The following is a 26,356-nucleotide window of genomic DNA, read 5'->3' on the forward strand; positions in this document are numbered from 1 at the left end:
CAAGGAAACCATCAGTATGCTAAAGATGGTCTTTTGGACTTGCTCTTCATTATCATAGGGATAGCCACTGCAGGCCCGAGATTGTCATTGTTGAGCCAAGAATGCCCACAGTATACCAGGTCACAATTTATTCCCATGATAGGCACACGTATGCTAAGCAGAACCACAGTAAGTTTTTTGATTACCTTCATAATGCCATGGATGACCAATATAATACAAAATATGCCCATAATATGTTAGGGTATGTTGCCACCATTATGCCAGGAATAACCAAACTAATTACGAAATCAATGAGTTTGCCATGGATACCAACCACAATGCCTATGATGCAATTGATATGCCAGGGTCACCGATATTGGAAGGTGAGTGGTACAACACTACGCCAAAGATGATTACAAAATGTCCAGCCTGGGACATATATGTACAGAGTGGCACCATGCTCACATTAAAGGAGGCCCCGCATCCCTTCCTGTGACAGCTGGCTAACGGGGATGAAGTCTGTTCTCTACAAATAATACCAAGGGGCTGTCCACTTGCACCTACCAGGCAAGTCATTTTACGTTGCTGTCTCCTCGTGGCCAACACATATATGCTGATTCTGATTATTGCTGATATGAGACCATTCATTTCTTTTCACATTGCTAACTTAAGTGTTCTTGGGTAATGAAAAGCAGTCCGTAACCACAGATCTTGGCCTGTTACCAAGCATTGGCCGGTAAAGAGGGGTTCTCCATCCTCAAACCACTACAAAACTTGCTGAGCCGTTCAGTCCCTCTCCTCTTTTCGGTCGTTATTCCTCCTTTGATTACACTGCCAGTCATCCGATAATAGTGCACTTGAGAAGTAACCGCTGAAGGGCGAGGGACAGAGGAAAGCGGTGTGTGCGGCCTTGGCTGCGGCATTGCTGGAGCCATGGTGTTTTATCCTTTATCACAGTAGAGGCTTAATGTGCCTTACTCTCTGACGCTGTCGTGAGCCAAGCAGTATCTAATGATTCGGAAGTGTGCTCTGCCTTGGTGGTCTTGTCCAGTGCTGCAGCTGTCTCTTGTATGCTCAAGGTAACACTATCAGTTTGAAAGTTTCCTGTTCTGTGTGGGTAATCCGCTCATGCTGTAAATTTACTCATAGCTACTGCAGAGAAAAGCATGAAAACAGTTTTTCATTTTATTGTTAATAAATAAAAGTAGTAAAATGTATTCAAACCGAAAAGCCTGCATACTTTTGAGCTTGTTGGACCCACTGCTGAGATCCTCAACAGCTTGGCCTCCTACAAGAACTTGTAGAAAGCAGCTCTTCAGGAAAGTTATTCTCGCGAGACCAGTTGCTCTCTTCACAAGGGGCTGAACCTTCTTCTGGCAGAATTGGCAACTTTGCCACATCAGATTGAACTGGACTTCTGATAATGACATCCTTCCTCAAGAACAGTAAGGACAAAATGTGCTAGGAGGTGGCTGAAGGCAAAATGTAGGCCCTTTAGGAAATACTGCAGTGACAATAGTAGCAAAGGCCACAACTAGATTCTTTGTTACTGGTCCCCATAGTGACCATACAGCAGACTCCGAACCTCCCTAGCCTATTCACCTCATGATTTTACAGACTGTATTTTCACTAAGGCGCTTTTTATCTACAAATTATTGCGATCAGGTGTTTTAGTCCAATTAATTAATTGGAAGCCAATTCAAGACTGCAGCTCCCACAATGCATTACTTTGTCACTCAAAAGCTGAAACGTGTCCTTCATAATATGGACTGAAGTGGCCCACTTGGTCCCGGTCATAAAAATAGTATTTGCTCATTAACCTACATATGCTTGGGTGATCACGTGCTCCTAAAAGGCTTTGGAGCCATTTTCTTGACTGCAGCAGATATTTACTTGCTGCACAGGTTATTTGAAGTAGCAAAGGGACAAGCCATTCTGTACAACTACTCAAGGCATCAATGGTTTGGGTTTCTACACCACTAAATTGAGTAATCCCTTCCAAAAAGGAGTGCACCTCCCGGTTTGTCATGTTGACTGGCTCTCATTAGAAACCACATGCGTTCATTGCATGCCACGTTATGCCATAGTTGCTTGATTAGGACCTACAGTTCTGTCTATTGCATTATCCAAACATCTGTTCATCAGTAAATTCTGGCATGCGACCGTGTTGACTTTTCCCGAACATTAATAGCACTTGGATATCCACTGTAGGGCTGTCGCCCTTATCAGTCAAACTCTGATGTGGTGTTTTTTTTGTGTGCACATTTTGGTCGCTTTCATTTGAATATACTTAAAACGATATTATCTTCCTATTTGAATATTCCCTACTAGTTTGTGACTCTTATAATCAACAGTCCATTCCTGAGGCTGCTACAACAGCCTGCAATCCCCTATTATTGACATATGGATGGAACCCTCTCTGCTCACATTCCAAGACATATTGTGACCCATCGGTTTTGCCTGTTCCTGAACGAGCGCTAGCTGGGTTTAAGCATAAGTTGGTAAATGCAAGCTCCGTTGATGTTGGTTATCACAATAATGTTACTTGTACTCTCTAGTCTTAAGTAAAGTGCTGCTTTAGCCCATGGTTGAGGTGTACTATATAATAAAAGTACACTAAATAAAATCAAAAAGGATATCTTATTTAGTATATAGTAATTGCGTCATCTTTATTCAGTGTGGGGCTCCTGCATAAATATTCTTGTAGTAATCCAGTTCGGTCATAAGAGGCTCTAATCAAATTGATGAGATGAGGTACCTCGAGCAGTGGTAAATGGTGCTTTTGTCCATGAATTAGATTTGTTGGCCAAGGGATAGATGAGGTCAAGCCACATTCCAATACTTTTAACAGCTAGCTTCAGATGGGTTTGAGGTACCTTCTAATTTTCTCAGAGTCTTGTGGTTTCTGTTCTAGTTTAGGCAGAGACAGTTCTCCTTCATTCTGAAGTACATAGACGTGTTTCAGGCAGCTGGGTATTATCCATGTACATTTATAGCTGCACGTTGTGCTGAGAGACTACCTGAGCAGTGTGATCTTATATAAATGTTGAAGCAGGGAGTTGTGACATTGGAGGTCCCTGTGGGATCACAAAGGATAGATTTCACTTTAGAAGAGGTTGAACCAATTCTGATTTGCTCTTCTACAATTTGATAGGAATGATTGACACCGCTGCTCGCCCTACCCTATCTTTCCAGCCCATTTCCCCATTCCACAGGAGCAGTGTAATGTTTTTCCTGGGGCGCATATATGCTGGCATTGAGTGGTAGCACTAGAAATTAAGTACTTTAATTTACTACATTTTCAAAATACTTTTTATTGCAGTTTCGTATACATCAATATTTCACATGTACTATCAATATCTCAAACCCTTGGTTCTCCTGACCCCCCCCCCCCCTTTTTTTTTTAGCTCCCCTCCCACACTTACTCGTAGTGGACCCATTATTTCTCTATAGTTTCTGTCCATGTAGTCAAAGACAGATTGCCAAATTGACAGAAAATCATCTTTGTCTTTAAGTACATTTCTACTTAAATGCTCTATTGCCATCAACAATTGAATGTAATGGGAACCCAATGTACCTTTGAGGGCTTGGGCAAATCAAATAAACGGGTAGAAAGTGCCTTCAAGGGATTTATTTAGAATACTCTGTTCTATTGCTTTTGATATATATTTTTAACTGCAAGAATTATTGATAAACTCGCCAGAGATATTATTCAAATGTCTTTTATCTAAGAAATAGGTTTGTTCTTTGTGAGGACATAAGAACCAATGAACCAATTACAAAACAATAAATATTGAAAACACTGGTATATATAGAAAAAAGTTTTATCTTTAGAAATTTATCAAGGGTGCTACACAGTTATACAAACAATGTAACAAGAGGAAAATAAATACAATTGTATAATCCTTCAATGTCACTATCGCTGCTAGTATTTGCTTCCAGTAGGTTATCATTTTCGAGCCTGCTCACCAGAGGGTGTTCTTCTTTCACCACATTGCAGCCTGCATCCATCTGTGGCTCCCCTAAAACTCTTATTTAGAACGTCTGGTGTTAAATGCCAGTAATTATTTTTATTCTTGTCTTCATATGTAGTGTAGATATATTGAAATATATTTATTATGTGTTAACCCTTAACCTTTAGCTGCACCACTACCGTAGGCTAAAATGGTAATAGTTCATGTTTGTGGTTAGAGGTCCTTGAGGGTGGCATAATACAAGAGGTCCTTGAGGGTGGCATAATACATGCTGCAGCCCTTAAAGGCCTTTCCCTGGCTACCATGCCCATGGCACCATAGGTAACCCTTGCAAGGGACTTGAAGGTAGGCCAGAGTTGTGCCAATTATGGAAACACTGGTACAGGTTGGGGAAAGAACACAGGCCCTGGGAATCTGATTGTCAGAGACACAGGGTACACTCAGTCAAATTGCTGGCAAAAGTTAGGGGGCAACAATGCAGAAAGAGCACTTTCCTACACCGTTTGATTCATTATTCAGGGACCGTGGTGTGCCAGATAGTCATTATGTGCCATCAGTTCCCTTTTAGCCATATAAAATAACATTCTAAACATGCCTGATTTTAAAACTGTGCTTGTCCTTGGTACTCAAATTTGGTAGTGAGCCTGTCTCAAACTTCTCATCCAAAGATAAAGGAGCAAAGGCATTGGGATAACTAAGGGCCAGGTGTACTATTACATCCCATAAAGTAGCCTCAATTTGTGACCAGTATTTTTCCTACCTGTGTGAACCCAAACTATGTACAAATTCCAAATCTGAATAAGTCACAATTAATATTCAGGAGGAATCTCGCAAATAACGACTTAATTTGTTTGGACACAATCACAGGGATAATGATCTGCAAGGGTCAGCAGACCACCATATCTCTGATAGCTTTTCAAATAAAGAATATTATTATTATTATTATTATTATTATTATTATTATTTTTATCAGCACATTTTGCTTTATTGCCACCGGGGAAGTGAGGCACTAGTACCCTACTGCTAAGCAGGGGAGGTGATGCGTTGGTTCCTTACTGTTGTAGGGGAGGTAATGCTTCAATTTCGGAAACGTGGCCTCGGTTCCTTACTGCGATTAAGAAATCGATGCCCAGGGAGGATGCATCAAAAGTCAAGTCTCATTGCGCCGATTCCACAGCATTGAAGCAGGCGCTGGATCAGAGTCAGGGAGATGCGTCATGGGCTTAGGTGATGAAGTGCTCAAGACTCACGCATCAACATTTCTTCGGAGGTGCTGAGATGAGAAGCTGGGGCCAGCTGTGTAAGTTGAGGTTGCGGCGTTCAGTGTGAACCACGCTCCTGTGCAGACAGCTGCGATGCGTCTAGTTTTGGCGGTTCTGCGCCAATCCCGAACGACGCTTGGAGTCTGAATGTATTTTTGTCTTTGTATTAAGGGCCTAGGAACGGGATTTGGCACCACTTGGCATAGTAGGACTCACAGCAGCAGAGCCCAGGTGACTACAGGTGAAGTCTTTGATGGCCCTTTGACTTCCAAACAGGAGGCAAGCTCAATCAAGCCCTTGGAAAACCTTGAAAGCACGATGTAGAAAGCTTGGAAGCACGATGTAGAAAGTAAAACCTAGTTCTTTCACTCCCAGGACAGATGTCGCAAGTAGCTGGCCAACACAGCAGGGCCAATAGCAAAGTGGCAGTCCCTCCTGACAACTTATCCTGGCAGAATGTCCTCAACCCTGAAGTGTTCTGAGCATTTGGTGTTAGAGTTCCCGTACTTATACCCATTTCAACCTTTGAAGTAGGTAAACTTCAAAGTAAAGTCTTTCAAGTGCACAAGACCCTTCCTCTCCCTTCCCTGGCTCCAGACACACTACAGGGAGTGGAGACTGCTTTGTGTGAGGAGGACAGGCACAGCTCTATTCAGGTGTCCGTGTCCACTCCTCCACACTACTGTAGCTCAGAAAGACCCATCAGCCTGGTGATGGGCCATCTGAATATGCAGGGCACACCTCAGCTCCCTTAGTGTGGCTGTCTAAAGTGAATGCAAAACCAGCCCAACTGCATCCTGACTCGGATATGTATTCAGTTATAGTTATGAGCTACAAAAAATTTCTGTCAGTTGAATGCAATCTCCTCAAGGGGTATTGAAAAATCATGTTTTTCATTAAACATTAAATACTAGAAGGGCCTATCAATGATGCCTCCAACATGTGTGAAACTTCTCCTGACTCAAAAAACACAAATCTTTCAAGAAAATGATATCTAAAAACCACTGACACAACACAACCATTAACTTGTTTTAAATATATTATTTTTCGTATAGCAAAACATGTATATCCATCTCTTTTCATATTTCTCTTTTCAACGGCTGTCCAGAGAACATAAAGAGCCATACATCACATTAACATATCCATATTGAAAATCACAATTCTCCCAGTGATCCCATGAACAAACATGAGACCTTGGAATCACATTTAATCAAAATATCCCAAAAATGTTTTGTTCAGTGTATCCTTATATCTTCTTTACCTATTCCAAGAATAGCTGACTTAGGCCATAACGTAATGTCGAAGTTTCGATCCGGTGTTCAAGTGTTATTCACTATACATCATGGCGGGTCTTCCTTGGGACTAAAACAGACCAAAGGGTAGCCGTAAATGTATATAAAGAAAGACACATATGGCGTGTCCAAAACGGTATCTATCAGTTATGTAACATGACATGTGTACTAAGGTCTTATTAGTAAATCAAGTAGACCAATTTTGGAGAAACCAAATATCAGTATATTTTAGATAGGGAGCACTTGCATTTTAGCACTGGTAATCAGTGGTAAAGTGCCCAGAGTCCTAACACTAGCAAAAACAAAATGCAGCATACAGTCAACAACAGGAAGTCCGAGGCAAACAGGCAGGGAAAACCAAGCCAAAAGATACCAGGTCTAACATATGGTCATTATAAGGGCACAGACAAACATAGGCTAGTGGGACCTCTTGTATTGAATGATGTTCTCTTTTTTTCCCCCTGGACCTGTGAAAATATTTTTCTGGGGGTCCCTTGTGTGTTTTTGGACTCACGTGGTCATTGCCAATCCTGTGCTTTTCCAGTAATTCCCCCTTTTCTCTTCGCTATTGTTTACAAGGAGTTGGGGTCTTCTGAAACATTCCCAAGTGGTCCTATAGCATTAGCTATGGACTGGATATTGAAGAAATGAAATGGCCTCACTACTCTGAGGATTAAAAAAATGTGTTAAGCGATTGTTTTCAAGCCTATTTGGCTTGAGCTTTGCAATGGGTGCTTGAGTTGTGTGCCGTAGTGATATGAATATGGTGGTATTGAAAATTGCTAGAATAAATTGTCAGGGAGTAAATTTACTTTACAATTTGACCGTCATTTGAAGTTCTGCAGAAAATGGATAGAGGTGGTGATAGCTGTACTAATACACATTCATACGATTCCACTGATTTAAAGTAGTGTGGCACATTATGGAATTGTAGCAAAACCGCATTTCATCACTGAAAAAAAAACATCAAAAACTTCTAGAAGCTACTCCTCATATACATTTGGAAATGTTGTTGTGACCATCATTGCTACTGTTTTTTTTGTATTATATATGAGCCCAAAAAGACTAAATCTGTCTTGCATCTTGTGACTGCAGTAGTTGAACTACCATTTGTGGATTACCCTGCTTAAGCAAAGCGCTCTAGACTGGGGCCCTGGTATTTCATTGTACTTGCCTCAGCCTGGTTTTCTAGAGTTGTAATATTCATGACTAATGCACCCAGTCCATCTGCAGATATTGCTGCTCACCCTTCAGGTGAACCAGTGCTAGGCCTCTGATGCAGAGCGAGCCCGAGTAAATCATGTCTCATATTTATGGTTTTGAGCCTTCCTTTCTTGTTATGGGCAAACAGTGAAAGCACATTCTTGGCCACCTGATTCCATTAAGGGCGTATATGCTCAGGGCGTGGCTCATCTCCGAACTCCAGAAGCACAGCTATTTGAGAGGGTGAAAGGAGGAGCTGGCAGGTGAAGGCAGTGCTCAAGAAGAAATCATCCTGAAATTGTGTAAAGAATCTTGTGTGTAGCTGATCAAGTTCCATGGTTTGCAGCATCTTTGAATTTTCAACAAAAACATTTGATTTGTATTACCCGGCAGTTAATAAAGCTCTCCTTTCCCCTTCAGTGCATCAAGCATTACACCCTGGCCAACTAATGTAGTTATACGGAGAGCTGTTTTAGTCTGTTTAGTCAGCCTACTGGTTTTGATTCTTTTTGTGTAACTTTCAGGCAGATTCTGTGTTTAACGGGAAGCATTTGTTCCTTAAATATAACAAACGTGATTGTAGCTGTCAGGTTAAATTTCCCACATCAGCCCAGTACCCTTGCGCTGTCCTCCAGCTGCATCACCGGTCTTTTCCGAGGTCAGAGAGATAGGAAATGAGCTCCTGACCTCTCATCCCAGTGATTGTGTAGAATATGGACTGCTTACACTTTGTCTTGGGACCTGCGCCCCAGGACCCCAACCTGGGCCACACACCTGCTTAGGATAATGTTTCACCAACGATGAACTAAAATTATCTCCTAAAAACGTATTCTGTCTGATAGTTAATTCCACCCTTGTGTTTTTAGACGATTTGAAAGTCACAGCACAGCTGTGTTGTCAGTGCTGCGCAAATTTGCTGAATTGTATTGGGTGGAGTTGGAGATGAAACGTTTTTGGAAATGCTACATCAGTAAGCACCACTTCACGCAAAAATGAGACCATCATGGAAATCCAGCCGCGGCGAGTCCAGTTAAGAGCGCTGAGGCATTGGGGCCAGGTGGGAGGAGGTGATTTCAACAGACGATGATGAGGGAAAATTAATTATTTAATTTTCCCTCGTGGTCGTCTGTCGAATCTCCGCCCAACCCGGCTCACCACTCTTACCTGCACGGGCCGCTCCTGTGCAAATCTGATACACATTTTGATCAAAGTACACAAGCTACCTATGAAAGGAGAGTGTAGCATAACTACTCGACATGCAGTGGCTGTGAGTTCAGGTTGAATTAATATCGATTTTTTAAGAAGGTAGCTGCTTCCGTGGAAAACACAATGGCTCAAATGCAGCAGATCAGCTGAAAATGTGCAATGGAATACCATGTCAGGCAACAGAAGTTAGCAAAAGAATAAAGTTTGTATAAGCACAATTTTGTATCGTACAAGCGCTCACACACTTCAATGCATCTGTATGTGTTCTTTCCTTCACTAGAAATAAAGTATACAATATAGAAACGTATTCTTTTTTCATCATAAATAATTATCGAAAAAACTTAAGAGAAGGTGTAAAAATGGGTACATGATTGGAAAATAAAAAATGGTAAGGATATAAAATCTTACACTATTGCTAAATAGTTCAAATTATGATAATAGAAGAATACAGGTATTATAATTGTTTACTTTCTTCAGGATACTTGGCGACTAAACAGAATATCAACATGTTTAAGCCATTTCCTTTGCAGTCTTTATTGGCTGCCTGTAAACGGCAAGTGTGATTTTAAGTCTATTTCAATAGCTCATAGTATATTTGATGGCTCTCCTAACTACTTAAAGAAAAGGTTTCAGTTGTGCTAGTAGGCCCTAACCTGTAGTCTCAAACCAACATGAAGCCTGTTCTACTCCCCCTTCCCTTCCCCGAAATACAAGAAACAGGCGCTAGAAGAAACTTACTGTCTGTGCATTTCTTAACCATTGCCTATCTGGTTGATGTGGGTCTTGAAGTTTTTCAGAAGACTGGTGAAAACTGTCATCATCATTATCAAAAAATCTTGATTTCGGCAAATATGACCATAAAAGCACAGATAAAAATACAATACATTTTATTCAATACAATTTTTTTTTCTAAAAATAAAAACTATCATTGCTCTAAGTATGTGTGCATTGGATTGGTATTACATAAAACAGTCTATTATGCAGCATGCTACCCTCCAAGGTCCTAAAATTGTCCTATGGGTATAAGATCCATTAAAGTGTGTGTGCAATCATTGAGCAGTATTGAAGCCCTAGTAAGTTTCCAGAAACCAGGGTTCATATTACTCACATCACAGCCATCACGTAATTACATTAAAAAGGATATGCAGATGAGAAGGTACAAAAAAAGAAGTATACAACATAAATCAATTAAAAAATATTAATTTAAAAGTCTTAAAATACTTTCATACTTGTTAAAAATATACCAGGCACAGTTAATAAAATATGATAGAATGGTCAGGCAGAACCTATAGGCTGTCTTTAGCTCTACAGACAGACCACATAGAAAATAAAAAACGTGATATTGAAAACACAATGGGCATGTGGGTGTCATATTTCACTATCCTAAAAACCTCAGTACAGTGCTTAGATCCCAGATTTCTGCATAACTGTAATAGACATCGGTGTCTCGCCTTCTTGTACCCTTAGTAGAAAAATATTACATGATATTCAGTCTTCGGTGCATTGCTGCAGGCTGGGCACCCCAAATTGGATGGACCCGCCCATTTCTTTGTAAAAGCACGCAGCAGGAGTACCCCATCACCTAACCTGCAGCTATAACTTCTTGGCAAGAGCTGGCTGGATATCATCCAGGGCAGGCTCTAGTCTGTACTGATCTTTGATTTCTAGAAACACTGTAGTCAGTGGGCCAGACCTAGAGCTCTCCTGTAACCGGGCCTGTTTATGCTCCATGTAGCTCACTGTCAGGTCCTTCCTAGATATTATCGAACAGGTTTCTTCTTCCTCATTCCACAAATTGCTCCTTCCCATGGCCCCAAAAGTGTTCTTGATGAAAGTCCACTATGATAATTTGCTCGCACCATGTAAGCTCAACACATTACTCAGCTCCTCCCTGTATGCCGCCAATTCTGGGGTACTTCCTCCACAGTCTTCGCCAGAATAAAAGAGTTCTTAGAGCGGCTTCGTCTGCAATTGGTCTAATCCCAAGGTCCATACGAAGCGGTGTAAGCAGGGAGCTTGGGGGAAAGCCCACTAGTTGCCTGGCCAAGGATTTCTCAATTTTTGCTATATAGCCAGGTGGACGGTGACCCCAAATTTCAGCTCCATACAGGGCATCACCCCTTGCTTGAGCTCTATAAATTTCCACCACCGGACCAACAGACATATGGCTACAACTTCTGTATACTTTTGCCAGATCCCTAGTTGTCTAGGCCAGCTTTAAGCTTGCTTTCTTAAATTGAGCACCCCTGTCCATTTTTTTTGTGATCATTATTCCAAGATATTAAAAACAGACACCCACTCAAGGGGTTTCCCATCTAAACGAGGATTTGGCAGAGTGTTATTGCCTGCATTGTATACCATGTATTTGGTTTTCTGCAAATTAATATCCAGTCCCCTATATTTAAAAAAAAATAAAAGTTGTCTAGGGCCCTCTGGATTCACATGGGCGAATTCGAGAGCAACAGGGTGTCGTCGGCGAACATCATGGCAGGTACTTTATGGTTCGCCAACTTGGGTGCATCAATATCCTTCACTGCAATCAAAGCTTCAACTAGGCCATTAATGAAAAGGCAGAAAAAGGTCGGGCCAGGACGCAGCCTTGGCGTACTCCTCTGTCTACAGGTATGGGGGCGGTAAGTTCACAATTTTTGCCGTACCTGATTTGAGCAAAATTGCCTTTAAGCAGTCGTTTCAGCTGATGGCAAAGATAGACTGTGGCCCCCAAGTCCAATAAAATAGCCCACAGTTTGTCCCTCAGCACCAGGTAAAATGTAGATTTTAAGTCCACAAATATCAAATAGGGACTGCCACCCTCTATGCACACTGTTTTCCAATGTAAAAGTTGTAGTCTAAAAATGTGGTCTATTGTAGACATCTTCGCTCTGAACCCGACTTGGAGAGGACTCTACCCTTAGATATAGAGATTCAAAGTGGGCCTTGCTTCCACCCCTATATTGGGTTCTATAACCAGTTTACCTTCTTAGAAGCCCGTATATTCCACATTCCAGAAGGTCCTCACCTCATTGTTACTTAGGGCGCTTCTCAGGGTGTCCCACTGATCACATTCCCATCTTCTTTTTTCCTTGTCAGTGATGCTTTTGAAGGCTGCCCTTGTTAGGTCGAGCCTGAGCCAGCCTGCATGCACTGCTCTGCGAGGCTTCTTGTGTTTACTCCGTGTGGGTCTGACTCCTCCCACACATAGGATTGGCTTTTGCGTGTGTCTTTTAATAATAAAAGCACGCAAATGGCTAAAGTCAGCCGCATGTCCCACCTCTTTTTTAATGTTCACTCCCATGGCGTTTTGCGCTCGAGAGTGAGCAGCGACACGCAGGGTGGCAGCTTCATTCCTCGTGGGTCAGGTTACCATTTAGTTTTTACTTCTTCAGCGTTGCGGGGTTTTGAGCCCGCCCTGCACTTGTGTTTTAGTAGCTTTAGAAGTGCTGTGGGTGGAAAGAAGGAGGTAAGACGCAGGGTCGTTTGTAGAATGGAAACTTTATTTCCATGCAGGAGCTTTGAATCTGTTGAAACCAGAGCTTGTCCGGCCTCTGTGCCTGTAGACGAGTGGGCTGCGGAATGCGTGTTTTGAGACATGTCTGATCAGCTTACCCCATCAGCTCTACTTAGGGCTCACATCACCCCCACATTATGTTTTCCCAGATATAGGTTTGAGCTCAAGCCCTCTGTAACCATTCAAGGGAGCATCAAGGTATGAAGTGGGCCAGTCCCCGAAGTGCCACGGAGGCTGCAGTCTGTTACTGGCGCTCTAGAATGGACCGAATCGGGTCCCTAGAATGGTGCTGGCCATAGGGCTTTTAATGCGATCCGAGGAGACGTGACCATCCGGTTTGTTGCTTTTGCATTTCCTCTTAAATATTAACGGGCGCTACACAGCTTCAGGGCACTATGCTGGACGGTTCAGTGAGTACACATACAAATAAAGGTCATACTTTATTTTGTTTTGGAGTGGTGCGAACTTTTGGCCTGTTTTCTATTTTTAATTTTTTTTATTCTAGTTTGCATCAAAAACATAAATAAGATACCTTAGAATATCCACACGGGACTTAAAGAAAATAGTTATTAGTAGGCGGTGCAGAAATATTTATTTTTGTTAATGTTTCTCAGACGCTGATGTTACACATATCTAATGGTGATGCGTATACACTGGAAAGACGCCACTTCATTGAAACAATAAGGAAACTGGCACCAGACGGCTTATGCAGGCATCGTCCAAAAATACAATTTAGCAATTCTATGACTATAAATACAAATGGAAGCTATCTGAAAACGTATGTAGGCTGCTCGAACAGTTTACATTAGGAGCAGCTTTATCTTGGGGTAGCAGAGCCATGCAGGTGTACCTGATCAATAGTATCCACAATAAAAGCTTGGTTTTATTTAGGGACTATTGTTAACACTCTTTACCTTTGTGGCATCCGTGCACCCAGCCCTTCACCATGTTGCTTCAGTGCCGCCCCTGCCATCCCCTTGTTGCTTTTGGTGTGTGCCCCGCCGTCCCCATCTTGCTTTTACATCTCTGCCATCCTCCTGTTGTTTTGGTGTCCCTTTGGCATTCCCCGTGTTGCTGCTGTGTTCCCCTGCCCTCCCCGAGTTGCTTCACCCCTTGCTCTCCCTGATGGTTCTATTTCCTTGATTCCTTCAAAAAGTATTGAAAAACGCTTTTGCACATTTTATTTGTGATTACCGATCTTACTTGGATCAGTATCTTAAAAACATAAAGTGTACATGACATTTTGTCGACGAACATGCATGGTGCCTACACATTGAGGCTGGCAGCCATGCAAAGTTTAAAACATTTTACTTTAGCTATGCTACACAGCATTGTGGACGCTGTGCAGCGTGGCTACAAACCATTGGTGAGACCTATTGGCTTTGCCAATGCTTGTTATCTTATTAGCAGCCTATCTTTACGTTTTATAGCAAAGATGAGAGCTGGCTTGGCTAGACGGTAGCTGTTGCTATACCGGGGGTGTTTTGATCTTATATTTTCCCTTGTTCTTCTATTGGGATGAAAAATATTAGCCATAGAAGATATTAGGGCTTGATGGTTATCAAAGATTTTAGAGAGGGAGATAGAGATACCGTCGGTCAAAATAGATTGATTCGTGACCATAACCAATGGAATGATAGTTTGATATAGAGAGGACAGCTTTTCTTGACATTGTTAGATTGCCCCCCATCAAATTTTCCTCCTACGATTAGTCAATATTAATCTGGAGTTGGGTGGAGCTTTTGATTGAGATGTGCTCTTGACAGAATGCAGGATCACCTCTAAAATAAGAGCATTATGGTCACTATCATAACGGGGCATAATCTTAAAATGTATCACCCTATGCCATGATTTTTTATCTACCAGAATATAATCTAAAATAGAGGCATGTCCTATTCTATTAAAGGTGTGATTCCCCGGTGAGCCAGATTTTGTGCGACCATTATATGCCCTTAATGAATGATTCAATGTGAGGGTGTTCATCTGAAGCGCCAATGGGGTCCACGCCCTAGTTTGCAAAATAGTGGGCTCTGGAATGGCCCAGTGTAAATCCTCATCACCGGGGTTCCCTGCATTCAGACCGTCCAGGGGCTCGAACTGGCAATTAAAATCACCAGGAAATTATTGGGAATGGTGAGCAGAAAGGCGGTCAACTGATCAAGAGTTGTTGACTCTTAACTATAGCCAACCAGTCGGGAATAGACATTTATCAGAGCAACTCTGTCCTTTGTAGGAAAGGTCAGAAAAATGCAAAGGCCATCACATGAAGATGTCTCTATCAGTTTGGCTTCACAACCCAAATGCACACCAACCCAGGTTCAAAGTTCCCCTGAGATCCTTCCCCTACCCCCAAAAGTGGCTGCTAAGCTAAATGACGCAAAGCCTAGTCTAGGCGTGTCCACCCTAGCCCAGGTTTCCTGGAACATGCAGATTTCATGTTGTTAGTATGCCATGTTCTTCTTGAAGAGTACTGGTCGTCTCCACCCCCATCGCCTTGAACACTTGCTAGTAGCACAATGGTCAGATCTGAGGGAAGGGGATTTTGAAGTCACCTAGAGTTGGCAATTAAGTGCCTGCATTGGCTTCCCGTTGCGCAACGGGTTACGTCCAAATCATTGGTTGTGGATCACAGAGCGCTGCATGGGCTTGGACCACTATATCTACAAAAAACTTTTTTCTTTTATGTTCCATCTAGACATCTGCGCTCCACGTCCCTCCGCTTGGCGCTGGTTCCTCGATTCAAATACCAGGGGCCTGGTGGTAACTTATTGACAAGGAAGGCGGCTGCTGCCTGGAACATTTGAAAACACATCTCTTTGTTTAAACAGACACTTTTCCCCTTTTGTTGGTATTGCGCCGGGACACTCGTGAGTATCCGTGCGCGCTATAAATTAAAATAACATAACATAACTCATGAGGTGGATCAGGTAAGGGTTGGCTAATAGAAGCCCTGTGCTAGCGGTCCCTTTCAACTCCTCATACTAAATCAGCACACACCTTCGCCTGTTCCCCTTCCTGCCTATGACTCTCATTCCACTGAGAGAACCCCCCCCCCCATTGAGGGAGGCTCTGTAAGGGCTCCTTCTGCAGGATCGAGTCAATATACTGACTCTAGAGTCGCAAACCTATTTGATAGTGGTAGATTGAAAAATGAAGTACTGCATTGATCCTAGCCCAAAATAGTGTGGTGGTTGTTCTGATTCCACATCCCCACCCCATGGCCTCCCCACTTTCTGTATTGTGGGTCAAACCCTAAGGGGTAAAAATGACCCAGCAGAAAAGTCCTTATGTCCCCCTCCTATCTGTGTGGTTCCGGACTAGGAGAGCTTGTACAACCAATGGGTTTCTGAAGTTGATGACAATGCAATCCCCTGGCACATCTTTCGGTCTCCAACCCACCCATCCAATCCTGCATGTTAGAAGGATTTTGCCTACATCTTTGTAAGAAAATTGCTGCTACTTGGCCAGCCAAAATATACATTTGTACTTCATTTCAAAGTGTGATTCCCTTTGCCCCTTTTCAGCTCGGGTACTCCAGTTAAAATAATGGCATATGGGATTGAGGCCGGGGAAAAATGATACATGGCAAGGCTGGCCTCTCTTCACTGGCTTCTGCTCGTGAGACAGACCCCTCATCAGCCCTATGACTGGTCCCCTGTTGGGTCAAGTTATCATATGCTGCTGGCATTACCGGGTAGGCCCTACGTTTATTTTCAGCTTCCACCCCATGACTAGGCCCTTGACGATGCGTGCTGTCACTTGCTTTCAGCTTTGCTGAATTATTCATGCTTTTATTTACAACCTCCTGATTGGTCTGGTATGAGGATATAATGGGGTCAGATTGTTTGTAGGTGTGGGTTCCAGCCTAGTATTGGGAAGAGCAACTTGCTATACCTGGTGATTTGCAGACTTGGCCCCCCTTAAGAATGTTTTTGTCTTGCCTGCCGAGGTCTCAACCATGGATGAAAGCTTCAGAATGTTGAGTTCATCCTTAACAATAGCCCTTACTTAGACCTGTAGATCCACCACCAGGTTGTCACCCAAGCTGGCTGCTCTATGACTGCTGGTGAACAGCCACCTGACCCTCCCTCACCAAAGTCACCATTAGTTGAAGGCTCTGTTAAACACTTATTGCGTTTAGTCCTCACTCTCCCTGCAGGTTTGGTTTTCCCTTTTTTGACGGGCCCGAAAGAGCGGCCTCCAAATGCAAGTCAGCGTTGGATGTTTCACATGCCATTGCAGGAGTCCTAGGCTGGAGCTTAAGAGCCAAGACTGGTGATGTGCATGATGCATCATGATTGGTCAAGGGTAAGTCTAGATCCGGGGTAAACGATAAACGCCTTGCGGTTAGTTCAATTTCTGTTGCCACCACACCTATTGCTTGAAAAGTTGTGGATTCCGAGGGTAGCATTTGTTTTTTCCCAGCACAGTTTTGATTTCCCCATTATTGAATTTACGAATAGCACGTTAGGGTAAATAAAGACTCCTTAACGTCTATTGGGCACGTTCTGCCCTTCCGCTAGCTACTGATGAAATTGGCAACCAAGTACAAACAGGAAAAGTTTAGCAGGAACCAAAGTTGAACAAGGCTTGCACAAGCCACAGTAGATTAAAGGACAGCTGTGTAGTCTCAACAGCAATAATATGTATGCTGTCAAGGTGTAGTGGCACTATCCTTGGATCCTGCAATGGCTTATCAGATCAAGTTGAAGAGTCTCCACAGGCAGGCCTCAGAGGGGTGGCCCAGCCGGCATCCTCCGGGCTCTGATGGGTGCAGACGGGCCTACCAGCGCGAGTCCCGCGCTGGGAGAGCCTGGAGCCACCTTTCTGTGTCTCCTGGCGCAGGGATGATGCATTTGTTCCTCCTGGCGCAGAGGCAGCTGGGGATTGAGGCCCCCAGAGGAAAGTGCTGGTTGCTGTAGGGCTCCCCCACTGCGGGAGCCGCCTTTGTGCACCTCCTGGCACAAGTATAATGTGTTGGCGCCTCCTGTCGCAGAGACAGCTAGGGGATGGAGTCCCCAGAGGAAAGTGCTGGTTGCTGAATCATATTTGTCCACCATAAGCGTGGAAGGGTATACTCAGATGTGAGTCCCTTGCTCATTGCACCATCAGGATTCAAGCAAGCCGGGCCGAAGACAGCTGAAATGCCAGAAACCGGTCCCCGGTAGCTTGTTTCCTTCCCAGTATAAGAATTGGCTTGTTAGTTTGGTCTGCCCTGTTCCCATGATGCACTGGGCCAGGGTCAGACTAACTTGCATATAGCCAAGTTCTGAGCTGGGATGGTGCAGTGAGCTAAAAAACTGTGATGGATCAAGCCCTGATCTTTGGACTGGGTAAGAGTGGTCTGCTTAATTCAGACACTCTGTTCATCACCACCCCCTTTTCTGAATCATTTTTGTCCACCATAAGCGTGGAAGGGTATACTCAGATGTGAGTCCCTTGCTCATTGCACCATCAGGATTCAAGCAAGGCGGGCCGAAGACGGCTGAAATGCCAGAAACAGGTCCCCGGAAGCTTGTTTCCTTCCCAGTATAAGAATTGGCTTGGTAGTTTGGTCTGCCCTGTTCCCATGATGCACTGGGCCAGGGTCAGACTAATTTGCATATAGCCAAGTTCTGAGCTGGGATGGTGCAGTGAGCTAAAAAACGGTGATGGATCAAGCCCTGATCTTTGGACTGGGTAAGAGTGGTCTGCTTAATTCAGACACTCTGTTCATCACCACCCCCTTTTCTGAATCATTTTTGTCCACCATAAGCGTGGAAGGGTATACTCAGATGTGAGTCCCTTGCTCATTGCACCATCAGGATTCAAGCAAGCCGGGCCGAAGACGGCTGAAATGACAGAAACCGGTTCCCGGAAGCTTGTTTCCTTCCCAGTATAAGAATTGGCTTGGTAGTTTGGTCTGCCCTGTTCCCATAATGGACTGGGCCAGGGTCAGACTAATTTGCATATAGCCAAGTTCTGAGCTGGGATGGTGCAGTGAGCTAAAAAACGGTGATGGATCAAGCCCTGATCTTTGGACTGGGTAAGAGTGGTCTGCTTAATTCGGACACTCTGTTCATCACCACCCCCTTTTCTGAATAATTTTTGTCCACCATAAGCGTGGAAGGGTATACTCAGATGTGAGTCCCTTGCTCATTGCATCATCAGGATTCAAGCAAGCCGGGCCGAAGACGGCTGAAATGCCAGAAACCGGTCCCCGGAAGCTTGTTTCCTTCCCAGTATAAGAATTGGCTTGGTAGTTTTGTCTGCCTTGTTTCCATGATGCACTGGGCCAGGGTCAGACTAATTTGCATATAGCCAAGTTCTGAGCTGGGATGGTGCAGTGAGTTAAAAAACGTGATGGATCAAGCCCTGATCTTTGGACTGGGTAAGAGTGGTCTGCTTAATTCAGACACTGTTCATCACCACCCCCTTTTCTGAATCATTTTTGTCCACCATAAGCGTGGAAGGGTATACTCAGATGTGAGTCCCTTGCTCATTGCACCATCAGGATTCAAGCAAGCCGGGTCGAAGACGGCTGAAATGCCAGACACCGGTCCCTGGAAGCTTGTTTCCTTTCCAGTATAAGAATTGGCGTGGTAGTTTGGTCTGCCATGTTCCCATGATGCACTGGGCCAGGGTCAGACTAATTTGCATATAGCCAAGTTCTGAGCTGGGATGGTGCAGTGAGCTAAAAAACGGTGATGGATCAAGCACTGATCTTTGGACTGGGTAAGAGTGGTCTGCTTAATTCAGACACTCTGTTCATCACCACCCCCTTTTCTGAATCGGTTGCTGTGAAGGGCTCCTGCACTGCGGGATCCCGGAGCCTCCTTTATGCACCTCCTGGTACAGGGACAATGCCTTGGCGCCTCCTGGTGCATAGACAGCTGGGGGATGGAGTCCCCAGAGGAAATTGCTGGTTGCTGTGAAGGGCTCCCAAAGCGGTTTGCCATACCCTCCTTCGGTCTCCTACATTTTTCTCTCTCGCAGTGGATTTCTCTATTCATTATTAATTTCAGAGCACTTTATGGATACATAAAGGATTGTGGAGAAGTGTGGCTCACCGCTTAGAGCAGGCAGACCCTGAAGCAGAGGTCAGACCCGGGACCAGGGTTCAATTCCCGACGCGGCAGGGTCTGGAGCTCAAATGTCCACGGACTCGATAATTCTCGCTTCGGTGCCTGACCTAATCATGGGTTCACACTCTGCCATTCTGGGCATTAAGCTTGCTTAATCTCCACAACGGCCCCCCGCGGCGGGATGCCTGGCTTTCACCTTGGGGATGTCTGTTAGGGGCTATCTCACAGGGAAAAGCCAGGACGGGTTCCCAAGGCAAGCGCCGAGATGCCTCCGGGTAGTCGAGCGCTATATAAGAACATTTAAAAAAAAAAATAATAATAATAAAAAATAATAGGAATAAGAGTAATCCCCCCAACGAGCAACTACTGTGTTAGTTTCTGGCAAGATCAGATCATATTACCCCTATACTGACTACTCTAAATTGGTTCTCCATTGAGGCAACAAGCATATTCAATCTTGAGTACATAAGGCATTAGCGGAAGGCATGGCAAGCTTACTTATGTGGCAAACAGTCATCTCAGAAGGCTTGTGCTCACTCTGAAGAACTGATTCTGTGTGTCTGGATACACCATTCTTAAAAAAACAAGAGTTCTAAACCAGTCGGTTTCAGGCTGTGAAATTACAGAACTTCATCCCTCCTTCTGTTAGGATGAACTCTATATATGACACCATTAAAAAAACGAACTTAAAAACACCCACCGTTTCCACTGTCTGCAGGAAAACCTCCACCGAAGAATCTCAACTGTATCTGTTGTGAGGAGTTTTTTGTAACCAATGGTGATTTATTACTTTGAGCTACATGATATTCTTCTCTGAGCTCTTGTTTGCCCTATCAATATACACTGTACATTTTCCATGATTCCTAGTCAGCCGGTTCCTTTAGTTTTCTCTACCCATCCTCTCACATTGTAAGAAAATTCATATCCTTATATTATTCTTACTAATAATTGTTCATTATTGTAATTTTTTTTTTACATCAGTCCCTTCCAGACTTGACATCCTATTTCTTAATTGAACATTGCAATTAGCTTGTTTTGTACTCTGTCCTTCTTGCAAAGCACTTACCTTGTAGGTCTAGAACACACTATAAGTCTACAAAAGTCTATGGTCTACACTACAGGTACTAAAGCTGCTGATCTAAATTAAGACAAGGATCTCAGGCCCGAGGTGTGAGCAGGAGGGTTTGATAATCCTGTATTCTCAAAGGATTCTTTGACGTTAAGGAGGAAGACGTTCCAAAGGGGAAAGCATTGACATTGGATGAATCAGTCCCAAATCCCTCCTTGTGTTTAGACAGATGGATGGATTGAAGGTTCAGAGAGTTCCAACTTGAGCTCCTTGCGGTAGGGGAGTGATTTAATTTATAGTAAGACAGAATTGGGGAAAACCCTAAACAGCTTTCCCACGGCTAATGGAATACAAATCCTGGCAAGTGGAATTTTAAAAACAGGATTTAACTACAGTGTGTTGAAGTGGCAGTGTTTTGCATTGAACTAGTAAAAACAAATGGGTCCAGCCTGCAAAGATGTGCCAGTAAAAATGCACATCTTTGAGTCAAGCTGCGAGGGATAGTGAGTTTCCATTTCCTTGCCCACTGCTAAATTTAGTTTTGTGCAACGTACTCACCTCTTTGAAGTGACTAATATTGTAACATTAAACTCATGTAATGTTTTTCTTGTGCTGTGTAATATATGGTATTGAAATGTAATATTTTCCCTGGTGGAGCTGTGTGAGCTGCGGGCTGACTATGAATTGTAACCGAAATGCACAGCAGGTACTTCTGGATAACACTTCAGTAAGTGTTCCTTTAACGGCAGTTCGTTTCTTGATGTGCAGAGCCGCGCTGTTTCCTTTGCCACATGTAACAGTTGGCCCAGCTAATAACTGGTAATGCTTTCCATGTATAGAAATTCTAGCATGCGATTTCTTTCCTCCTTTGCCGAGATGACAGTATTTATTTATTACTGGGATTAAATAGGAATCCAGCTTTGTTTTCTTTGAAAACCTAATGCAGTCCTTACATGTCCAGCATGCTGTCTTATAAATGGGCAGGCACTTTAAGGTATGGGGTACCTGCACGTCTTTAGTATGAAAGTGAGAGTACCATCACTTCTAAGCAGGGGTGCCATACTTTTAATGGCAGAGTACCTATACTTTAAGATTGCAAACATCTGTTGTGATAGCGAGAACCCTGCATTTCTCAATTTAATTTTAAAGCACGGTCAGTAGGGTTGGCTACTGTAAGAAGAGTTTACTCTGCTGTCCCCTGGTGCATTGCAAGGAGCGCTGTGCTCTTTTTAATGAACTTCAAGCCATGATGAAATTTAAAAAGAGTTTTTAATAAAGTATTTAATCTTCTGGACATACGGTTTTGCTCTGGAGAGTAAAGCTTTGTAAACATGAGTTCACCTTTCTTTCTCTACCATCAGTGTGTGCGGCTATTTTCCTTAAATTATTCTAATATTAATGATAGTGCACCTTTCAGTTCAAAGATCCAATTGTGTTTGATGTAGATAGTTGTATTGTAAGTAGATTCACAATTAAGCTTTGTTGGTTTCTACCACAAATGTCTACACAGTTTCTGTACTGATGAAATGCTGGGCTGAGGTGGACAATAATTCTCACAGTATGTGGGCCGCACACAAAGGAGGGAAACGATCGTCAGAGTAGAACATGTGACACATTAATTAATATTGATTTGGTCTTTTATTGGTGAACAGTTTCCTATTGGGGATTAAATATATGTTGTACATTGAGAAAGCTAATCTGTAGACTGTATCTGCCAGACTTTCCCCAGAGCACATCAGCCCATAGCCACATAATTTCTGGTAGGCATGTTTTTTTTAGGAAAGATCATTTTTCTGCTCGAAGTTACTGTCCAAACCACAGCTTAGCCAGTGGGGAGCCATGGATTTCTAGTATTCCCATCTAAAAGGTAGTAGACAAGATATATAGAATTCTTTGAACATTATCCCAGCAAATAATGCCTGGCTGATGAGGGGTGTTACCCTGAAACCGGTCCCAGGATGCTTGTTTCCGGTTCAGGGAAGAAATGGCTTGGCAGTTCGGGCTGGACTGTTCCCATGAGGCACAGGGTCAAGACTGATTTGCATATAGCTGGATCTGAACTGAGGTGGTGAAGTGAGCTAAAGAACGATGATGGATTCACCCCAGATCTGTGACTGGGGGTGAGTGTCTTAAAAGTTTCAGCACTCCGTCCATCATCTCCTTGTGTTTGATGTGTTTCTGTATGCCAAATGCAGCTAAATTGATATTATTTTAAATTATATCAATGTTATAATTGTACTATCTGGAGCTAGAAGAGTTTCTCAGAGACCTTATTCAGGACTCTGTTTGTGGAGGCACATTTGACCTTGGACCTAGAACCCCTTTTCCCCTGGGCTACTGGCCTTGAAACTTCAGACTAAATATCCCATAGATTGGCTTTCCTGGCCATTCCCTGTGGATGATTCTTAGTGCACCACAAATAAAATGTATCTTTGTAGAGGTCCCCGTGCCCACTTCAGTGAGGATCCGAACATTCTCTCAGCCTCATTTGATCCACTCTTGGACACCTCTCAGAAGCTTTCACAGTTTGAACTTCAAAAGTTCGCTGGTGTTGCCAATGAAATGTCCAGGATGTCAGTCTACCTCACATGGGATTTCACATCCTCCATGCTCCTGTGGATCATTATTATTTATTATTATGTAAAGATTAGTAAAGCGCAACAGCTACTCGATAGAGTGTCCCGATGCTAAGTAGCAAGTCTGATCCCTAACTAACAGAGGTACTAGAAGGAAGAACCAAAGAGCCAGGTCTTAAGTCTCTTGAAGGCCAGAATGTCCCTGGAAGCTCGGAGCTGAACGGAGAGTCCTGGCGGCCAGATAAGTGAAAGAGCTACCGCCCCACTTTTCTTTTTCTGAAATGAGGAATTCCAACCAGAAAGGGGTTGGATGACCAAAGAGGCCGTTGGTATGGTGTGAATCTTTTTGACAAATACAGAGGACCTTTGCAAAGCAGTTCCCTTAGGCCTGGCAGAATGTGGGCTCTCCTCGAGAACAGCATCCCATTTATGGGGCTTCGATTCAGCTTTTATTAGTACTACACCCTGACCGCCCATGAAATGTAGGTTTTCAAAATTAGTAGTCCAGATTTTCACCTCTACTGTCACTAGATAATTCCAGTCATCTCCTCCACTGTTCAAGGAGACTTGAAAAAAAAAACTATCTCCCTTCCTCCCTCTCTCTAACATAGGGACTTATAAAACATACTTGAGCGACAGAATTATGTACTTATATGTTCGAAGACACTACAGTTCAAACCCCTCTGCCCAAACTATTCCAGGGACCTTCTGTGATTTGCATCCTTTACCATTCTAGCACAACCTTTCTTATCCCGCACTGAAACTTTCAATTTTGTAACATTATGAATTTAAACCAGTGCATGGCTGTTCCTTTTCTATACAGAATTCAGGCCATCAAGTGTTAACATCCATGTTATATACACAGGTTAGCATAGTTTCTAAAAATCCACAGGTTTCACAAAGGGATTAGAGACACAATTCCCGACTTGAAAGACCCTTAGAACTCCTCGAGTACTCTCCAAGCCATGCTTCGGTATGCATGGGATAGAATTGTTCTGAAAGTTGTTACCGTTCTGGCTCGACAGCCTAAAGCACATCAACAAGCACAGATCAAAGCCTCCTTCCTCCCTCATGGCCATTAATCTATAGAACGGGGATGGGGTTCCTGTCCTTATTATGATTGAAGAATGTAGACTAGAGGCAGATAGACACAGGTATCACTTCGATTCCCTTCACTAGGCATGGGCTACAGATGTTCACTAACAAATACTTGGACAATTTGGATTTTGCTGTATGAATTATGGAGGGAAATCGTATATCTTTTGGGTTCTTGTGCAGCAGAAAAAGCCTAGATTGCCCCTGATTGCTTCTACCTAAAATGGTCTGGCTTTGTTTAAATTCTGAGAAGATCTCCTGCATTTGACGACTGTGGCAGGTGGACGCATGCTGCTACTGTAGCCAGGGTCGTGCACGCTGAGCTTTGTGTGACACACGAAGTGCGAGCATCTCTCTCCATGTCACCATGGATTCTGCTTCCAGTCCTAAACTTTTCACCTACAAATCCTTGCTATCGCGTGTGTCAGTCTGATTAGTTACATGGAAGGAACTAAGATCTCAACACCCATAATGCATAAGGCTGCCACACAAAAGCCTAGGAATGGAAACTGTGTTTGTAATGACAAGGAGAGAAGTGGCTACCTTTGTCACATATTGATATTGCTTAAGGTATACACCAGCATCAACAAGAATCCTTGGAAAAACGACAGCTTTGAAAACCTATTCTGCATTCGGCTTTAAAATGAAAAAACAGTATAGGGGATGAAGGTGTAGGGGTGATTTCCCTGCAACCCATAATTTCCCTTTAAGTACTCTTGAGTTCTATAACTAGATTCATCTTGCCTAATGGAGCACAAAAAAGCGTGCCGAATCTATTAAGACACATACTTTCACCTCGCATATTACATATTACTTTTTTACACATTTAATTTTATGTAGGACTAATAACAGAAAGTGGTATAGGTGGACCCATAATCTATTTTTCTAGGTGCTAGCCGTCCGGAGATGTCTTGCCACATGTCTGTCTGTGAGGCGAGAAGATAGGTGCTCAGACTGAACCGTTTCCTCATTCCCCTTGGGACTCGTGTAGAAAGTAGGTCATGTTTTGTTTATGTATTTTGTAGACCATGTAAGTAACACTTATGGAACTTCTAGTCAGAAGCCCCTGGCTTTCAACATGATATTTGCTTGCTGCCCTGGTAAAATGGAAACTCAAGAAAGGTGATCATTGCCATATTTGTTCTGTTTTTCCGCAGGTTATGTGCAGAGTCTAATAAGACGTGTTGTTAATAATGTGAACATTGTTGTCAACAATCTCATTCTGAAGTACGTAGAAGATGATATTGTTTTGTCCGTCAATATCACCTGCGCAGAGTGCTACACAGTGGATGAATTTTGGGATCGAGCTTTCATGGATATTTCGGGTGAGTACTTTACAGACCTTTTCAAAGCTATAATATTTCCTTGAAGTAAACTTGCGTATTTTGGGGTGACAGTGTATCGTTAGAATACTTGTGCATGTTCTTATGCCTCCCTTGGTGCCTAACCCCCCTAACAGAGGATTCTGAATGCGAAGCCTGCGCATAATTCAGAATTGATGCACCGTAGCAAGTAAAGGCTCAAGACATCTATAGACTTCAGTTCTTTTCCCTACATTCTTAAAAGGAGGGTAAAAATAAAATATATGACTTCTGCGTGCAAACGTCGCATGCAGAGCTGAATTTCTGAACATGTCTGGTGTTTCCCCTAAAGTCATCGGGTTGTTAGAGCTCCTTTGGTCCAATAAGAGTGTAGTTGGGGTCAGTAATAGTTATAAAATTCATGGATGAGAACTGAGAATGTCCTACCTTTTTATAAAGTGTCCCAAACTCTGTGAATTAGTTTCGGCACAGAAACCATATAAGGTATGAACATAAAACACAAAAAAAGAAGAAATGTGCACAAAGTATTGAGAAAATATGCATAGATATTTGATTTAACATTTCTCTGATGAAAAACAATCCAGTAGCTTCTACATAAAGTATCTTTCTGATAAGCTAAGAAGCAAGCGCTTGGGAAATATCAGAGGTACTATTTTTCAAATGTCAACCCCATTTTGTGTGATCTGATATTATATATTTTCAAGTGCTCCCTTGCAATCTAACACATAGATAAATCTAAAGCGTAAACAATTCTGAGATCTGCCATACTGTGCCATCCCAAGTCGCCAGGCGTGTGGCATCTGCAG

General features: G+C 43.1%; 1 protein-coding gene across 1 annotated transcript in view; it reads left to right on the plus strand.

Annotated features, from left to right (window-relative positions):
• The window catches only part of VPS13B (vacuolar protein sorting 13 homolog B), a 2,999,480-nt gene that overhangs the window by 133,063 nt on the left and 2,840,061 nt on the right, over positions 1 to 26,356 (plus strand). The window contains exon 5 of the mRNA XM_086966051.1: positions 25,386 to 25,553. Coding sequence (XP_086822177.1) covers positions 25,386 to 25,553 — 168 coding nt within the window. The remainder of the gene's footprint in view (positions 1 to 25,385; positions 25,554 to 26,356) is intronic.

This window comes from Lissotriton vulgaris, chromosome 4_1 (assembly GCF_964263255.1).
Source record: "Lissotriton vulgaris chromosome 4_1, aLisVul1.2, whole genome shotgun sequence".
Lineage (NCBI taxonomy): Eukaryota > Metazoa > Chordata > Amphibia > Caudata > Salamandridae > Lissotriton > Lissotriton vulgaris.